General features: G+C 43.1%; 4 protein-coding genes, 1 long non-coding RNA gene and 1 other non-coding gene across 7 annotated transcripts; 3 read left to right on the top strand and 3 right to left on the bottom strand.

The window, feature by feature from the left end:
• Nucleotides 1-272: 272 nt before the first annotated feature.
• Nucleotides 273-7,828, top strand: LOC115758880 (WD repeat domain phosphoinositide-interacting protein 2). Its single transcript, XM_030699674.1, has 4 exons — nt 273-534; nt 6,132-6,865; nt 6,927-7,517; nt 7,578-7,828. Exons 1-4 carry the CDS (start codon nt 497-499, stop codon nt 7,676-7,678), a joined length of 1,464 nt encoding a protein of 487 aa, XP_030555534.1. The 5' UTR covers nt 273-496; the 3' UTR covers nt 7,679-7,828.
• Nucleotides 2,762-5,012, top strand: LOC115758879. Its single transcript, XM_030699673.1, has one exon. The coding sequence runs from the start codon at nt 2,860-2,862 to the stop codon at nt 4,888-4,890; it is 2,031 nt and encodes a 676-aa protein (XP_030555533.1). The 5' UTR covers nt 2,762-2,859; the 3' UTR covers nt 4,891-5,012.
• Nucleotides 5,716-5,855, top strand: LOC115759365. The gene has a single exon (XR_004017522.1). It is a non-coding gene; the product is annotated as a U4 spliceosomal RNA (small nuclear RNA).
• Nucleotides 7,829-7,930: 102 nt separating the features above from the next.
• On the bottom strand, nt 7,931-14,447 carry LOC115758670 (glutamate receptor ionotropic, kainate 2). The gene is made up of 12 exons (XM_030699413.1): nt 14,137-14,447; nt 13,882-14,028; nt 13,763-13,825; nt 13,503-13,700; nt 13,051-13,262; nt 12,654-12,995; nt 12,154-12,585; nt 11,668-12,026; nt 11,302-11,602; nt 9,824-9,953; nt 9,500-9,768; nt 7,931-9,442 (listed from the first exon to the last, which is right to left on the bottom strand). Exons 1-12 carry the CDS (start codon nt 14,207-14,209, stop codon nt 8,957-8,959), a joined length of 3,012 nt encoding a protein of 1,003 aa, XP_030555273.1. The 5' UTR covers nt 14,210-14,447; the 3' UTR covers nt 7,931-8,956.
• A 110-nt stretch (nt 14,448-14,557) lies between these two features.
• On the bottom strand, nt 14,558-15,515 carry LOC115758672 (cilia- and flagella-associated protein 299). The gene is made up of 3 exons (XM_030699414.1): nt 15,496-15,515; nt 15,105-15,440; nt 14,558-15,039 (listed from the first exon to the last, which is right to left on the bottom strand). Exons 2-3 carry the CDS (start codon nt 15,426-15,428, stop codon nt 14,644-14,646), a joined length of 720 nt encoding a protein of 239 aa, XP_030555274.1. The 5' UTR covers nt 15,429-15,440; nt 15,496-15,515; the 3' UTR covers nt 14,558-14,643.
• Nucleotides 15,516-16,505, bottom strand: LOC115758673. 2 transcript variants are annotated; one of them, XR_004017438.1, is made up of 3 exons: nt 16,424-16,505; nt 16,167-16,354; nt 15,516-16,102 (listed from the first exon to the last, which is right to left on the bottom strand). It is a non-coding gene; the product is annotated as an uncharacterized LOC115758673 (long non-coding RNA). The 2 variants fall into 2 exon arrangements; XR_004017439.1 differs by having other exon boundaries at nt 16,433-16,447.
• Nucleotides 16,506-17,730: the final 1,225 nt, after the last annotated feature.

Genomic DNA, 17,730 nt, shown 5'->3' with positions numbered 1-17,730 from the left:
TTCAAGTACACTTAATGCACAGAGTTTTATTGCACGAATTAAGCATAATTTTAATTACTTTTATACTATTACTTTATTTTTCGACGCATGAGAACCGATAGGCGACCGATAAACTGTGGTGGTCGGACAATTTACCCACACTAGTGATGAGCAAACTTTACTCACTTAACGAAACTACTCGATTGGTGCTGAACAGCTCAATTATGCATTAGTATATTAACATTTGTTTGAAAATGTAACAGAAGCAAATAAGAAGAGCGTAGAAAAACAACAAAGACGGACAAAAACAAGGTTGAAAATCGAATTTGTAGCTTAACATTTAAAATATCAACATACAGTGTTATCTCTTTGTGTATTTTTGCGTTTTTCAATGTGAAAAGAGCAATAAATAATTAAATCAAAATCGAATTAAAGCAAACGAAAAATCAAAACGCAAGTGAAAGTGTGTGAAATACGATATTTAACATTGATAAAACAGCTGTAACAGATTGCTAAAATGGCAGCATATCAAATGAATTTTAACCAGGATTTTACGTAAGTTACAATAAATTAAGTACCATATCTCTCCCCTCAACAAACACCAATAGACATATTCCTTCGATATAATAAAGGTCATTGTGGCAAAAAAAAAAAAAATGCAGCAAAAAAAAATCTCTCAGATACACCCAACGACAAACGAGACAAGTAAACAAGCGTACAGCTGCTGGGAGCGGGGGCGGTGACGGCAGCGGAAACAATGGCAGCTAATAGCTGAACTGTAACAGAGCCTATCAGTACGAATGTGTGTGTGTCAGAGTGTGTGTGTGTGTGCATGTGTATGCGAGCGTGTATTGGCGTCGTTTTGCTTATTAGAACATGCAAACAACCAGTTCTAATAAGAATGACATGCATACATTTATTATGAAATATAGGTAATGGTAAACTAGTCAAGAACACTAGCCAACACGGTAAATCACCAAATAAGCTACAAGTGATTGGTTATTAATATTTATTGTTATCAAATTGGGTCCATTTAAGCCAAAGTAAATCTGACATCATCTTAACATTTACAAAAAATGTTAAGGCTCGAATGGTTCGTTTTTCTAGACAGTGTAATTAGCTTGAATGCACCAATACACCCACACAAGCACACACACACGTACTGTAAATGCGCAACAGCTGATGCTGTCTTCTTTTTATATGTATATATTATTTTATTTGTTTTGTTGCTGCTGCTGCTGCTTTTGTGACTTGCAAACTGAATAAACTCGTTTAATTAGTTTGAAATTTGTTGTTGTATGTCAAAGATTGTTTATTTTTGCTCAGCTGATGTCATATTGAGGTTAGCTTACTGGCAAAACCACCGTTACATGCTAACACAAAACTATTAGACTGCTCTCCCGTTCTCTCTCGCTCTTTCTCACACTGTCCATGCTGTGTCCCCGCGTAAAGTGCAAGTGACGCACACAGAAGAGCAGCAACAACAAAAACAATCAATAAATTGCTGCTTATTGCGAAAATCCGAAAAAGAAAACACTTAAAGCATGTATGTATGTATGCGTACATACATACATTAACGAACGCACACCAACAAACAAACCTGATAGTCGCGCGTCATAAAGCGAGAACAAAGAGCTCAAGCAGCGAAAAAGAGATAGCATGCAAACGCTTTCTAATCAGAACGAATCAATTAGCTTTTAAAAGCGCGACGCGGGTGAATGCACCGCACAAAAAAAACTAATTAGACATTTCCCTTGCATTTGATTGTCAAGTTCAAGGGCACAGGTGCTGGTGCATGGGGGGGGGGGGGGGGGGGGGGGGGGGGGGGGGGGGGGGGGACTGATAACAGCAAGGCATAAAAAAACACGTGTTGAGAAGCTGCCACTGAATAGTGCAGTTTAGCATTTCATAATATTTTTGTTTTCATGTTTTTGTTTACACCAGCTGTTTACGCGGTTTGCCTTTTCGCTTTATTTTCTTTTATATACCCTGCTTATACGCTATCTGAAGAGTTTTTAGGTTGTGAGACAGTTCGTAACTCAATTTACTTTCGATAAGTTAATGACTCTCTTTCGCACATAAGCAAAGTGTATTCAAGCTTCGGCTTGCTTCTTTTGCATTTAATGCGAATGAACCTGCCCGTGCACTTTTGGCAGAGCTTTAAATTTATGAGTCGATTGTGTTTTTATCATGCGTTTTACGGCTGTGATTCGAGTGCGTCATTTCACAATTTTACACAAATATTATTGTTAATCATGTGTAATACCAAGCTTTAGTTAGTTGTTAGTAAACAACACAAAAAACCGCAAACAAGGCCGTCGTGTTATCGGTTTGCAAAAGGGGTCTGGGTCTCATGCAGCTGAGTGTGACCTTGAGCCCCTTTTGCGACGACGCTTTTTGCCGAGAAACTAGTTTTGATTCCCAAAAAGAAGCAAGAAAAAAAACTAAGAAAGCCTCGTCTGAGTCGAAGCACACACGTGTTGCGCTCAGCATGAGATTTGCTGCTCTCATATGAAGAAACGTGCCTGAAATATAATTTGACATAAATATCAAGCACAAATGTTTCCATGGCCAACAACGGTTGTGCATAAAATTAAGTGCAAAAAAAAAGAAAACAATAAAAGCAAATCAAAAGATTTTTTTAGCTGTATTCAAACTGAGCGCTCTTGCGAACGCTTTGCAACACTGACGCCGCTGACTGAGTGTGCCAGTGTTAGGCACAAAATAAATACCAAACAAAAAAATACCAGATCGCAGCAAGCGCACGCAAAACATAAACAACAACAAAACAAACTGCATTTGACATTGAAAACGCGGAAATTGGAAAATAATTGGATAATTAAATACCTGAAGGGTGTGAAAAATCAATCGCTACATGCAATGGAGCAGCGCGCCAATTTCCTAGCCCTGACGCTGCTGGACGCACTCGAGGACGAGAACGAATCGGACATATTCTCCATGCTGGACCGAAACACCATCAATGCCGGAATTGTGCCCTGCGAGCGCGGAATCGCCCCGCTGCACTACGTGTGCGGCATGCCGAACGAGCAGCTGGCCGTGCGCATACTGGAACGCTTCCTCGCCAGCGACCAGCTGGACGTGAATGTGCGCTGCGACGGCAACATGACGGCGCTGCACATAGCCGCAATCTATGGCCGGGTGGAGCTGGTGCGTCTGCTGCTGGAGCACGGCGCCCGGCCGGACATCGAGGACGACGAGCACAAGCTGGCCGTGCACTATGCCATTGACGAGTGCCACTTCGAGGTGCTGCAGCTGATGCGCGACCACATCCTCAGGGAGAAGCAGGCGCAGAAGCAGAAACAGCAGCAGCATGCGACGCCCAAGTCGGGCATCAAGTACAACCATGACGTTACCTCGCCCTACTACATCAATATAACGCACAGGCGTGGCAGGCCGCAGCCCAAGTTCCCAGATATCGGCGACCCGGAGGAGTCGGTGAATCTGTTTACCCTCACACGCGATCATCTGGCAGAACTGACGCACAGCCAGGAGGAGGCGTCCTGTGGGCGACGCACGCTAATCGAAAGCTGGCGCGACAAGGTGGAGCGTTCACGTGCACGCAAATCGCTGCTGCAGACAGAGCATGTCGAGACGCTGGTGGAGCAGGCCATGGCCCAGCCTGACTTTAGCTTCGAGGAGCATGTGCAGCAGGCGTTGCGCCAGGCGGATGAGCAGCGCGAGCAGCAGGAGCAAGCGGCGCCAACTGAAGGCAGCAGCGCCGCCTTCGGCCAGCTTGTGGAGCAAGTGGCGCAGGCTTGCGTGCTGGAGCAGAGCTTCCACACAGCCCCGGAAGAGCCCGCGCCAGACAAGTCCTACTATCTGCAAATGACCGAAGCCTATGTGCACACGGACGACGAGAATGGCCTAGTCTTCTATGAAACCAAGCTGCTGCAGAATGTGCCTGAAAAGCCGCCCACCAAATCCAAACAGCGGCTGGCGCCGCCGCCGCCAGCCAAGCTGCAGCTCGACAGCAGCGCTAGCACCAATGTGAGCCTGCCGCTGGACTACGAGACGGATGCACTGCGTGCGGAACTGACACAGCTGGGCGCCCCGCCCGTGGGCCCCATCACGCACACCACCAAGCGGCTGTACATCAAGCAGCTGATCAAGTACAAGCGGAACACGGCCGCTCTGCTGGCGGCGCAGCGGCACGCGAAGGCGGCGCAGATCAAGTACTCCGTGGAGCTGCATCATACGCTGCGCTCCCAGGCGGACTTCGAGCACATCGAGCGGTATATGGCGCACGAGTGTGCCTCTGCGGCGCACTTTGCCACGGCTGCGGCGGGTGGACGGCAGCTGCGCGAGGGTCATCTGAAGCAGAGTTTCATTTATATGTTGATTGATCCGCGCATCTCGAGGAATTTGCCGGGCGAGCGCAGCTTTCTCGATCCGCTAAGCATTTGGTCGCGCTTTCTGGATGCCATTTTCTATGTGGGCAAGGGCAAATCCTCGCGGCCGTATGCCCATCTTTATGATGCAATGCGTCAGCATACGCGCGCCCATCTGCAGCAGCCGGCGACGGGAAAGAAGGGCCGGGCCGGACGCTGCCTGCTAATGCCGGAGATTTTCAAATCGCCGCCGCCGCCGGGCAAGGCTGGCAGCAAGAAGCTGCAGCGCATCCTGGACATTTGGCAGCATGGCAGCGGCGTCGTGTGCTTGCATGTTTTCCACAATATTCTGCCCACAGATGCGTACACGCGCGAGGCTTCCATCATAGACGCCCTCGGCCTCACGCACTTGACGAACATGAAGCGCGGGGATTACTATGGACCGGCCCAGATCTGGACCATGAAGCAGAAGAAGCAGCTGGGCATCGCATTGCTGCACAAGGCCATGCACATCTATTTGGCGGAGGGCGAATCGCAGTTGTCGCCCAGTGATTTAATTTAGGAGTTTTTAGCAATAAGTACCAAGTACAAAGTGTAAAGGTGCGGCAAGGCTATCTTATACCCGGATCTCAGTTCAAAAATGTGTGTAGCATAATTAAATAAAAAATCTCATAAGAATAGACAAAATAAAGAAATGACCTAAATAAGCACAACGCTGGTATTTACTTGTTTTTGGTATTTTTTGTCATATATAGCTGTCACACTCTAGCGCACGGCTGCTACTTGTTGCTGCGGCTTTTGTTGTTATTTAATTTATATATTTACGCAATAATAATATTTGGTATATATTAACCTTTTTGGTAACAACAATTGCATAATGCACATAACTATATTTTTTTATATTAAATGAATATTTAGTAACGGCTTTACATGCTTTGCTGTGCTGCCAAACAATAATGTGCGAAGTTGTGCGAGTTCGAATGCCAATGCAGGCATATCGTAAAAATATTTTATTAAATATTTTAAGTAGTCAAATTTATTTTTCAAATTTTACTTTTAAAAAATGCCAAGTTTCACTCCTCGTTTAGATTGTTTAAACTGCATTTGAACCAGCTGTCACTGACCAACAACCCTCTCAAGTGCAATCTACCCTCCCCACAGCGGCACCATCCCTTACTCCATACATTAACAAAAACAACAAAGAGGGATGCATTTGCCGGCAAAATACGCACAAACAACAACAAAAATGCAGCCCAAAAGCATGCTATACAGTTGGCAACAACAATACGTTTCACAGCTTGGTATATTTATGTGTATGCCACTTAGAATTCTCAACTGGTTGTAGCTGTACGCGCATGGAGTAGTCGTTGTTTTGCAGTGTTAGGTTATCTTTGCGCAGAGGCGATATCGTAACCAATGAAGTTCTACTGAGGTGCGATTATTGCTAGTTGAAAACTTTAACCAATACCCCGCCATGGGGACGTGAAATACCGTCCACTACGGCAATTTTTGGAAGCCCGAGAGGGCTAATTAAGTAATAAATGTGATGTGAGATTGTAAAGCCGTGTTTAATGATAGGTGTTCAGCGTTAAGCCTGTTTCAGGATATTTATCTATATTCGGCAAATGTTGACTTGGCCATTTTTTTTTACGCATTTTAAGGCGCAAATCAAATTAAGCTACTCTTAATATTTGATTCTAAGCAACACTGATTAGACATTATTACAGCAGAAGTGTTGAGTAGTGTTTAAGAAATATGGTATATTTAATATACTGAGCGTATCTCATTACTTACCGCCCACAGTTCCCTATCGGTGCTGAGCAGCACTGGTCTGCGTCTGTACTCGATTGGAGGCCAGGATAAGGTCGAGGAGATCTTTGCCAAGGAGAACACAGAGCAAATACGAATTGTGGAACGGCTATTCAACAGTTCACTGGTGGTGCTGGTCACCGCACAGAAGCCCAACTGCCTGAAGATGCTGCACTTTAAGAAGAAACAGGACATTTGCAACTGCTTCTATCCGTCGGAGATACTGTGCGTGCGCATGAACCGCCAGCGTCTGATTGTCTGCCTGGCGGAGAGCATACACATACACGATATACGCGACATGAAGATCCTGCACTCGATTGAGAATATAGCGCCAAATGAACAGGGCCTGTGCGCGCTCTCGCTCAACTCCCATTTGGCGTTCCCCATCTGCCAGTCCAGCGGCGAGCTGCGAATCTTCAATGCCCACAAACTGCGCACGGGCATGACGATTAAGGCGCATGACACGCCCCTTTCGGCATTGACCTTCTCGCCCAGCGGCGCACTGCTGGCCACCGCATCCGAGCGCGGCACTGTGATACGCGTCTTCTGCGTTAAAAATGGCCAGCGGGTGCAGGAGTTCAGGCGCGGCGTGAAGCGCTGCGTGCGCATCGCATCTCTGGTATTTGCAGCGGGCGGTGACTATCTGTGCGCCTCTTCCAACACGGAGACGGTGCATGTCTTCAAGATCGATGCCCGGGCCGTGGAGGTGGCGGAGCTGAAGGCCATTGGTGAGTGTTAAGTCCCGAACAGAATCTATTCCAGAAAATTGACTGATTGCTTGTCTTACAGCTGAAGTGGCTGCCAAATCGGACAAGGAAAAGACGACGACGACGACGACGGCGACGACGACAACAGCGACTGCGACTGCGACTGCGAGCGCGGCAGCTGCAGAGGCCGCAGCTGAGGAAACGCCCGCAGCCAGCTGGGGCGGCATGTTCACCAAGGCGGTGTCCTCGCTGCTGCTGCCCGCCCAGGTGAGCGATGTGCTGGCCCAGGATCGCGCCTTTGCTACGGTGCAGCTGCCGCAGCCGGGTCTCAAGAACATCTGCGCGCTGACGCGCGTCCAAAAGGAGCTGCGTCTGCTGATTGCCTGCGAGGATGGATTCCTCTATATGCACGAGTTCAATGCGGAGCGCGGTGGCGCCTGCAAGCTGCTGGCGGTGCACGATCTGCGCGGCGCCCTGGAGGATGTCATTGAACTGCAGCTGAGCGAAAGCGTGCTGAAGACGCAATCAAAGACGCTGCCGGCTGCACTGCCACAGCAATCGCTGACCATGCTGAAGAGCTGTGCGGCCAGTGTGCTCATCGAGAATCCAGATCCCGTGGCGGACAACAGCTATGCGGGCATACTGCGCGGCGAGCAGGCGGATGCCATGTCCGGTTAGTTTAGAATATAACCAAACCAAGTCACATGGTCATCTTTATTATTATATTTTGTAGATTCCGCCAAGTTTCGCAAGCTGTGTGATGCCATTGACACGCCCACAAAGCTGTACGATGAACGCCAGTTCCCGCCCGTGGCAATTACGGCCAAGGACTGACGACCACGTCGGCACAGCCAAAGGGACATTGTGTTTCTGGACAAATCACAGTGTGATTAAAAGCGCGCGCTCTCTGCATTTCTGAATAACCCAAAAAATATGTTGAAAAATCTTCAAAAAAAAAACGTACCCAAAAAAATTTAGCAAAATATTTAAAGCAATTTAACTAAGTTACCACAAAATAATTTTAAACAAAAAACAAAAAAAAACACAAAATACTCGAAAGAGAAAAATTTAAAAAAAAGTATTTTAGTTATATGTCATTAATTTTTTTGCTCTGTAAATTTAATTTGTTTGCAACAATTTGTATATAATTGTAACTAAAGTTTCTAATTAGACTTCCTCCGAATATCTCATTCCGTAAGCTTTGCTCTGTCCCTCTCTCTCTCTCTCTCTCTCCCTCTATCTCTTTCTCTCACTTATCAATTATGAAAACTTTGTATAATATAAATATTTATTAGTAGGCGAGAAGCAACGTTTTTCTTTAAGTGCATAAGTTATAGTTCAAAAGAAGCTCAAAAATCCAAAAAAAATCCAAAATAAAAAAAGAAGCTGGAGAGAAAAATAATCAACTAAATGTACCTTAAACACTGAGCAACAAGAAACGTATTCAATTAGCTTTGCAAGTAAATATTATATGTGTAACAATAAATATTAATTAAATATTGCAAATATTTATAAAAAAAAAGCAGTAAAAAACTAAGTATTAAAAAAATGTATGTTTAAGAAACCGAAATATTCACAATATCGAAACAATTAGATTTAAACAAGTTATACAATCTGAGATTCGCAATCAATTATCTAAAAATATGTTCAAAACCGAAAAACAAACAAACAGCAAATCTAAATCAAGTCAATATGCCCAAAACAAAAGCAGAAACAAATTAAAGACAACAAAAAAATATTTAAAATATTAAAAACTACAAAAAAACCGAATTTTGTACAAGTACTTTCAATGGGGGCTATAATAAAATCAATCATATTGTTAGAAATACATAATACTTTATAGGGTAGGTTTTTTTTTGTCGAATTCCAAACAGTTTTAAAGCCATTTACGCGTTTTGTTTATAAATCGAATGGAGTTGTTTATAATTCAAAATGATTTGTAAATGCATTTTTGGTAATTTTCGATTTTATACAAGCTTTAATTTTTCTATTCGAGAAGCGAATTAAATAACATAATTATTGTATTATATAATTATAGAGAAACTCCATTAACAAAATAACCAGATGGCCTAAAAACTCTTTGGTAAGTTTCTAAAGTCAGTTAAGAACTGTTTAAACTCCATTGCTCAATTTGCTGGCTCGCTGATCCAAATTTGGCTCCTGTTCTTGGTGACGTTGATGATGATGATGGTGATGATGATGATGATGATGATGGCGTCGCTCTGGTGGACGTTCCTCCTCCTCCTCCTCCACCGGCGGTGTGGGTTCAATGCTCATTTGTGTGGATTTATCAGATTTCCAACCAATTTCAATGGGAGGCGTTGAGGCCTTTTGAGATTTAAGCGAAAACATAGATCCAATCTTCTTAAGCCTGCTGTGCACGGAGGACTCTGCCTCGTGATCACCGGCGCTTTTTAGACTCTTGCTGGATACGGCCAAAGACTTGGAACGCGTTGAGTGTGACTTGGATTTGGATGACGAGCTTGAAGACGTTGAGGATGAGCTGCTGGAGCCGACGCTGGCGTGCACCGGTTTGGTGGTTATCCAGATGCACAGCGCAAACATCACCTCCGCCTTGAGCGCCTCCTTAAGCGAGATCTGTAACAGCAGCTGGGTCAATAGGGTCAATTTATCAAGTGCGTAAGCACAGCTTACCTTCTCTTCGATGGCCACCGTTTTGACGTTCCACAGAAACTCCGTGCAGCCCAGCACCATGGCTGCAAACAGGCCCAAGCCCAACACCAGAAACACACCGCCGACATTCTCCAAGCCCAGCTCGGGCGTATCAGCGTTCCCTTCCTCGTCGCCACCACAGCTGCCGCCGCCATGCATCTCCTTCCACCACTTTCTTTTCAGCTCGGACAGCACTCCCAGCTCACCCAGCTTCAAGACGGCGCCACTAATCTGCTTGCGATAGGGCGAATCTGTACAAGAATCGAAGTTTTAACCTTTGAACTCTGATGGGGCAAATGAACTTACTAAAAGGCATCGCAATGCCATAACTCTTATAGTCCAGCCAGCCGCCAATTTGCATTAGGTCACATTTGCGCTCCACATTGTACTCCAGTGTGGTGGACTCCATTAGGAAAGCGTAACGATTTTTCCCTTTCTGCGATTCGAACAAGTTTATTATTTCATTGTGAGATTACATACATATGTACATAAATTTAACTAAACTAACGGAACAGTTAGAGAGGGAGAATACGCACTACTAAAGCGCGCTCAACAATTTGGCATTTAGTTTTCTTTATTGTTGCCCGCTTCTTCTATGCGCTCTCACTCTCAGAGAGCAAGAGAGTTTACAGTTTTGTGCGATAAAAGCAAAATTTGTAAAGCAAACGCACCGCGTCTTAGATACCCTCAACAAAAATAAAACCATGTAATATGGGTTATTTGCACGGCCTCGTGGCAAACCCTTTTAATAATTCACATTACTAATCAATCGAAAGGGAATTGCAGCTTGTGCATACATGCACACATAGAATTCAGCGATCTATTAGACACATTATGTGAGGAGAGCACTTAAATTACAGAAAAATTGGCGCTCTCTCTCTCTCTCTCTCTGTCGCACAAAACTTACGACTGTAAAACTCTCTTCTTCTGTTAGAATGTCAGCTAGTTTAGGACGCGCGCAAAACCAAAGTTGTGGCGGGAAATGTCGTGCAGTCTTATTGTTTTTATAAATTTAGTGTATTTATTAATGTAGCCCTCCATTTGTGAATTTTAGTTAAAAGAACACCGTGCCTATGCACACATAAGAATGTGTTATTAAGAAACAAACATAAAACTATTGTGCGCGTTTTCGTAAAATTTACATACACACACATGTATGTATATATACACACATACATATGTACATATATATCTACCTAAATTTATTCTCGCTGGTAAGTGGTTTTATGGCTTAAACTTGAAAGTATTAAAAACAAATATTTTTAAATCAATCAATTTTGAAATAAAACCTAATATTGATGGTCATAAAATGTATATACTAAATGCATACATATGTATATTTATTGAGCATTATTTTAAGCAGATGCAATGTGACGTCACAGTCAACGATATTAAAGCGCTGAATTGCGATTCTGTGCGTAACCATTTTTCTTTTCTCCATCTTTGCTTAACAATGGCTGACGATAGGGAGCTCGCAATAAAAGCAGCTGCAATGTTCGTCTCTTTTCTTTGCATGTATGTTTCATATGAGCTGCGCACTCTTATTGCTCCGCTCTGTTTTGCTGTTGCTTTCTAACTTGACTTACTTGCTACGACTGGCGACTACAGAGAACGCGCTACAAAATCAGTATTTGTCTCCTTTTCATGCACGCCATTTCGTATGGACACGAATTCTAAGCTGTTTTATAGCAAACGATCTTAACAGAAGGCGCAAGCAAAACGAGTTTCCATGCGCGCTGCTGTTGTTGTTTTACTTTTTTGCTTGTGCCTGGTTGCTGACCTACCTGCACACGCTCCACGCCCTCGTCGTTGGTTTTAGTAAAAACAGATGGGGTCGCACTTTCCATGGCCGTCCACATGCGTTGATAGGTGCTGAAATTGGAATCCCTGAAGAAGCCCATTGTGGAGCCGCCCAATAAGGCGCCATATTTGATCTTGTTCTGGGCAGCCAGATCTTCGGCATTGCTGATCGAGCTGGCTTGGCGGGAGTTGGTCAAGAAAGCAGCCAAGTTGGCTGTGTACGAGTTCAACATCATGAGTGCAAAGAACCACCACATTCCAGTCACAAGGCGCGTTGAGGCGGCCCTGCAAAGGTTGAGAGAAGTTGTAGTTGTTTTTTTTTTCGATTTATATTAAATGATTTTTCTCACTTGGGCAATATATCGCAACCCTGACCCATAAGGGAGCCTATGGACAGCCACATTGTATTGCTCAGAAACCATATATTCTCTACCTCCTCCGGCTCCTTGCACGGATGCGGATTCTCCCAGTCATCCGGCGCCATGCGTGCCAACGCGAAGAGCAATAACGATATAAAGAGATACGCGGAGCCCATATAGATCCAAACATCCAGCGAGAAGGGCGACAGAAACGAGAACAAATCTGTCGGTGGTATTGGTGGCTTTGAGAATAATATACTTATGCCCAGATTCATGAAAGGCGGCGTAAAGTCTACCGCCTGACGGCGGGATGAAGTCATGGTCAGATCACATATGCCCAGATCCGCATTCTGGAAAGAGTTGAAAGTTTAGAAAGGAACGTTTGCAGTAAAAATGTTTATATTCAGTAGTCGTAGTACTTCCGCAAGTTTCTAATTGGACTCTTGCTTTATTTTATATATGAATATTTGGACTCACGCCATCGATTAGCTGTCTCACGATGCCATCCCATGTTTGGGTGGCTTTGTTCAAGCTACCATACTTTCCGTCTGGCGACATCCGGAACTCGTATTTGAAATTTAGCATGCGTGCAATATTGTCAATCAAATCCATGGAGTAACCCTCGTACCGGGCATTGCCCAGCAATATTTCGCCCTCTTCGGGCTCGCGCATCGTCAGGAAGGGCGCTCCGATGCGCGAGGAGATTATGAACGTTTTGTTCGATAACTTTTGGCCCACACGCTTCTCGCTCTCTTCGTCATCGTTGAGCATATCCAAACCATTGACCGGATCCCAGGTGGCCAGATCCAGGAAGCCACCAGCATCGATCTCCATGAAGCGCAGACTGAAGAAACTGCGCTGTCCGTATTCGTTGAAATCTATGCGACCCGTGGCGACCTCCTCGGACCGCTATAGGACGGCAATATAGTTAAGTGGAGTTAGGGTTTTGATAGCTTCCTCTGGAGATTCAATCGTACCGCTTTCATAAACTCAATGATGCGCCTGCCATGTGGCCAGGGCTTCTTGCGTTTGCATTCAATTTCCGGTGCTGTCAGCTCCTCCATTATGCCCAGCTCGGTGAGGCCTTTAGAGAAGAGCCAGACGGCATCGTTAACCAATATCATCTGCGTCTTCACCTGTGTGGGCAGCACTTTAAAATAGCGTCCTTCACGCTTCTCGCGCTCCTCCCAGTCGTGAACGACGTTCTTGATGTGATAGTCTGTGGGATCCATCAGACGGACGGTCGTAATGTTTGCCTCCACGTTCATAATGTCACCAAGTTCCAATGTGTGCGTATCCAGCAGGGGTATAAAAACGCTCTGTGAAATGAATAAAAATCTTTGTCAAAAGAAAAAACTTATAGGGAATCCTTACCTGATATTCGCCCAGCATTTTAAGCTCGTTGGCTTGCTCCAAAATTCTCAATAGATTTTCCGGTCCACAGTGCAATATGAGACAATTGTCGGTGGACAATTTAATTTCCTTTAGAAATGGCCTATGATCGTCGTCTGGGCCCAGCTGTCGAATCGTAGTCGGATTACTGCTCGGATCTCCAATTTGTAGAACATCCTGCAGCTGTTGCAGCTCTGTTGAAAGGCAATAGAAATAAGCCTAGAAGCTTTCCGATCTCAAAACGAACGAAGATTAATATTCGAAATTTAATTTTCGTCCAGTTTCGATGTCAAAGTCGACATTTTTACACTATATTTCACCTATTTTTCACTTGAGTGGGTGGAATTGCCATTTTTAAAGTGTCTCAGCTATACAACTGTGTAAAGCTTTAAATTTGGGCTTGATCAGTTAGTGCATTATTAGGCTGCACTTACCCTTCTCCGATTCGTAGATTATTGTATAGCTGCGCCAGCCGAAACTTTGCACGAGTTCGGCAAATCCGCGCGCCAGCAGTAAATTATCGGGATGCACATTGAGCGTCATCGAGGAGAGTTCGTATTGCTGATTATGTGGCTGCCAGTCGTAGACAATGTGCGGTATATCCAGAGTATGGCAAATGGAGGCAATAATATCTAAAAAGATGCTACAAGTGAGCCACGCAAAAACCCATGAAGTCGCGGCATCGAAAACTTGCCTGAACTGCCGCCCGTGCTGGGCCCAAATATGGCAATAACACCCTGCGAAATCAGATTACAAACTGCCAGCAAACGAGTCTAGATATTCGGTTATTTGCCTGACTAACTTGAGGCTTACCCGTTTTCTCCATTATAAAACTGTCCTCGGTATTGGCATAGACCACAATTGGCACTAGCTCTATATTGCGCTCCAATATATTTGCCCGATCCACAGCGGTGCGAAAAGCTATTTCCGCCTCATCCTTATCCGATGTGAAAATGCTGCCTACAAAATATTTGCGTACACTTTTAGCCAAATTCAATGCAAGTGACCTAGTTTTCTATTTTTCTTTTTTCTCTATTTTGTTTTTACGAATTTCTTTTGGGAACTTACCCACCATAAACTGCTCCCTGGCTGCGGCCCAGTGCAGCAGCAGCAGCACATATGAATAATATTTTAACCACATTTTATTGATATTTTGGCATTTTATTGGCACATTTTAAGTTGATTTTTCTCTAACTGATGATGTAAAACTGGGCAAGAAAATGCCACAGAACGCAACTATGACGCTCGGAGGTCTCCAATACAATGAGCTATGTTGCCCATACTATATAAAAGCTGAACAACTGAACTATGCTAATTTTAAAAGATATCTAGCAGCATGAGATCCATCCAAAATCTCTCAGAGAGCGGTCGAGAGAGCGCCCTCTGTTGTTTGTTGTGCTAAACATATTCTAAACAACGGGCGAGCGATTTCTCAGAGATCGGAAAGAATATTCTTTGTAATACTATTTTTCTTGGGCTTTTGCCAGCGCTTAGAGTACCTTTTACTAATATCATAGGATTTGATGTACAATTGAATTTATAGCTGAGAATATATATACATATATAGAAATAATTCTATACCTTCTTGCGCACAATATGATCGTAGAATATCATTGTGCCGTACTTGGGTGAGATGGCCGTCGATCGGCGTATGTTTTTGGCAAACGGATTGGGTTGACCACCGACTGGTAAAACCTTCTGATCACCCTTATGCATAAACAACATTCCATAGCGATGGTCGTGCAAGACCCGAAAATTATCGCTATCCGAATAGTTGAGCATATTATAGCGTGGATTACTGTAGCTCAGATGATGCGGCATCGGTCGCAGATAGGCGGTTCCCTGGAATATGCCCGGCCAGTTCGTATGTGCGTGGGCATTGCGCGCCGCATTCGTCCAGCTCATACCCAAGTCAAGATAGCCCGATATTTCCGAACAATAGGAGCTTGTATACATGGTAAAAACAATTGTCTATTGGGCATTTTGCTTTAGTTTTTCTAATATACCTATTTGCATATACATATGCATATACTTACCGCCAAGTTCTTGGAGTATATGGGCTCCTCGCGTCGCTTGAACTCCAGCAGCACTGGATCCTTATTGGTTGGCGACATAAATGTACTAAAGGGCTGAATGCCCATTATTTTTGGTCGTATCGCTTGCATTGCCAAATCGTGCCGCCTCAGGAATTCCGGTTCATCGTAAGGTATCTTCGTGGAGCGATATCCCAATTTGGCAAGGGAAGTGACCACCCTTTGACTGCCCAAATATAGATAATCTTTTTTGGTCGAAAACGACTTAAGATAATCCTCATGGGTATCATAGTCCAGTACGCTAAAGTCTACCATTTTCTCGCCCATTTTGATGCTTTTCTACAAGGAACAGCTGTCAGCAGCATTCCGAAGAGTTTTATGCGCAAGGACTCACCTATTTTTTTTTGCTTTCGTGGTTTTATGTTTTTTTTTTTTTGTTTTTTTTATATATTAAATATATTTATTTTATTATTGTTTAACAGAACGCGTAACTTAACACACTCTGAAGCTATTGTTGCTAAAATTCTAGTTAATTTCAATAAAAAATAACGAAGCCTACTTTCATATAACTGAAAACTAGCCCAAGCTCTAGCCAGGAGTTTTTGGAGCTGCATATGGGGTAAAAATACCTAGAAGTACAACTAACATGGCTAAAAACAATTGGTAAAAAGATAAAATATACTTGGGGAAAATCACAAAAATGATCTTAATAAATCAAGAACTATTAGATTATCTAAGCTAGTTTGGATTTGTGCAGTTATGCATACATATATGCATTATAATTTATATATCTATTGATTATCTAAACAATAGAACATATATATTTTTATACATATATGTATGCATATACTGCACAAGTTGATCTTGAGAGTATCTCGAACTTATCTCAGGGTCTTCTCTCTGGCCTGGCAAATCCTTCGCACATTCCCTATACTCAATCTAAAATTGTTTGCTTCATTTTATAAACTGAAGAGCGTGTTCTTAATGCAAGTTCATTTGGTCTACATAGAGAATGAAATAAAAAGTTAGAACCTTCTTTTAAACTATGCATAAAACATTGCTTACCAATGCTGGGTTTCGTTAAGTCTTCGAGTCTTATCATATTCATGCCAGATAAAATTATTATGGACTGGATATATATGGTCAAGGCATATTCGGAAAGGCTTCGGATTTTGTATATTTTTACGGCTTAAATTGCATTTTGTATTATTGATCATTCAATTGGGAACGGTGCGTTCGGTAATTGTATTCGCCTATAATAAAATCAGAATGTCAAGCAAGTAGGTTGTTGGACTATCATTGTATTTGAATGATATCGATACTTTGATCACCATTTTAAGTGTTTCGGGTGGGGTGTAAAAGTGTTCGACTTGTGCTTTGCTTGAAAAAGCAAGGCTATTCCGATGTTGCATCTTATTGAATCATTCTTATTTCAAGAGCTTATTTATGACTTACAACATCTCAAGTGCTGCTCCACACTTTAAACAAGGCTGCAAAACGAATTTAAAGCCAATTGCAAACTTTTTTTTATTAACTATTTCAACGGCAGCAATACAACTATAAAAGAACAAAAGCATACGATGTGGACTTGCCAGCTAAACGAAAAATTGTTGATAGATTCGAGCGATGCGTAACTATCGGAACCATCAGTTCCTCGGCATGACTCAGACAATTTGAAAAGAGAGGGCGATTTGTATTGTTTGGAGAAGAAGGAAAAGCAAGAAAAGCTGGAAAAGAAAAAGATCCAGAACCAGAAAGCTAGAGTGCGCAGGCAAAATTTCAATTATAAAAATGTGCATTTTTAGTAATTGGAGAATATATGTTAAATAAATGTGAATGCCGTAAAAAATATTCGAAAAAATGCAATATGTGTATGAGCCTAAAGTAAATTATAATTATAATTTACCTTATTACTTATGGGCGAGCGCCATGCCCGGGCGGCAATGACGCACACTTGATACAATGAAATGAATTCATTTTCTCCCAAGTGTTCGCGTTCGCCCTGCAAAAAGAAAAGATGTTATAAAATTGTGAATAATGGCAAGTGTTGATTTATTAAATGTTTTTGTGCAAGCAAGAGTAAACATGAATTAAAGTTGTAAGGCCCGTCCGGATTTGGAAGTTGGTAGGTGCATTTATGACTAACTCATGGTGGGCAGGGCTTCGTTAGGGTGGACCTTAACAACTGTCCGCCGTATGCATGTCTTCAGGTTGCCCGATTGTTTGTGCTCGAAAAGTAACTGAAATTCTTTAGCCCGAGCTTAAATAGAAATTATTTTGTTAACCGAGTCGGTGCGGTTCCATTTATCGGGGTCTTACTCACCCCTGGTTGATCTCTGTCTAGCGGGCGAATCGAAAAAAGAAATGTGAACGACAAGTCGGAACTAAAAACCAAACCTATAACAAACCTATAACAAAGCAAAATTACGCAAGCCCATTTTAAAGTTGAATATGATCATGATCTGAATCGAACAGTTTTTTGCTAACTATCCGATCGGCCTCAAACTCATTTTCAAATATCTTTGTTCAAATTCATTTGAGGGTTGTTTATACAAAGAATCCTTTGAGATCCTTCCTCACTTTTCGAAGAATCCAAGCTTCCTCAGTAAAAATGCGATTCAAAGACTTT

This window comes from Drosophila novamexicana, unplaced genomic scaffold, assembly GCF_003285875.2.
Source record: "Drosophila novamexicana strain 15010-1031.04,08,12 unplaced genomic scaffold, DnovRS2.1 tig00000193-arrow-pilon, whole genome shotgun sequence".
Taxonomy (NCBI): domain Eukaryota; kingdom Metazoa; phylum Arthropoda; class Insecta; order Diptera; family Drosophilidae; genus Drosophila; species Drosophila novamexicana.
This window is presented reverse-complemented; position numbering and strand designations above follow the sequence as displayed.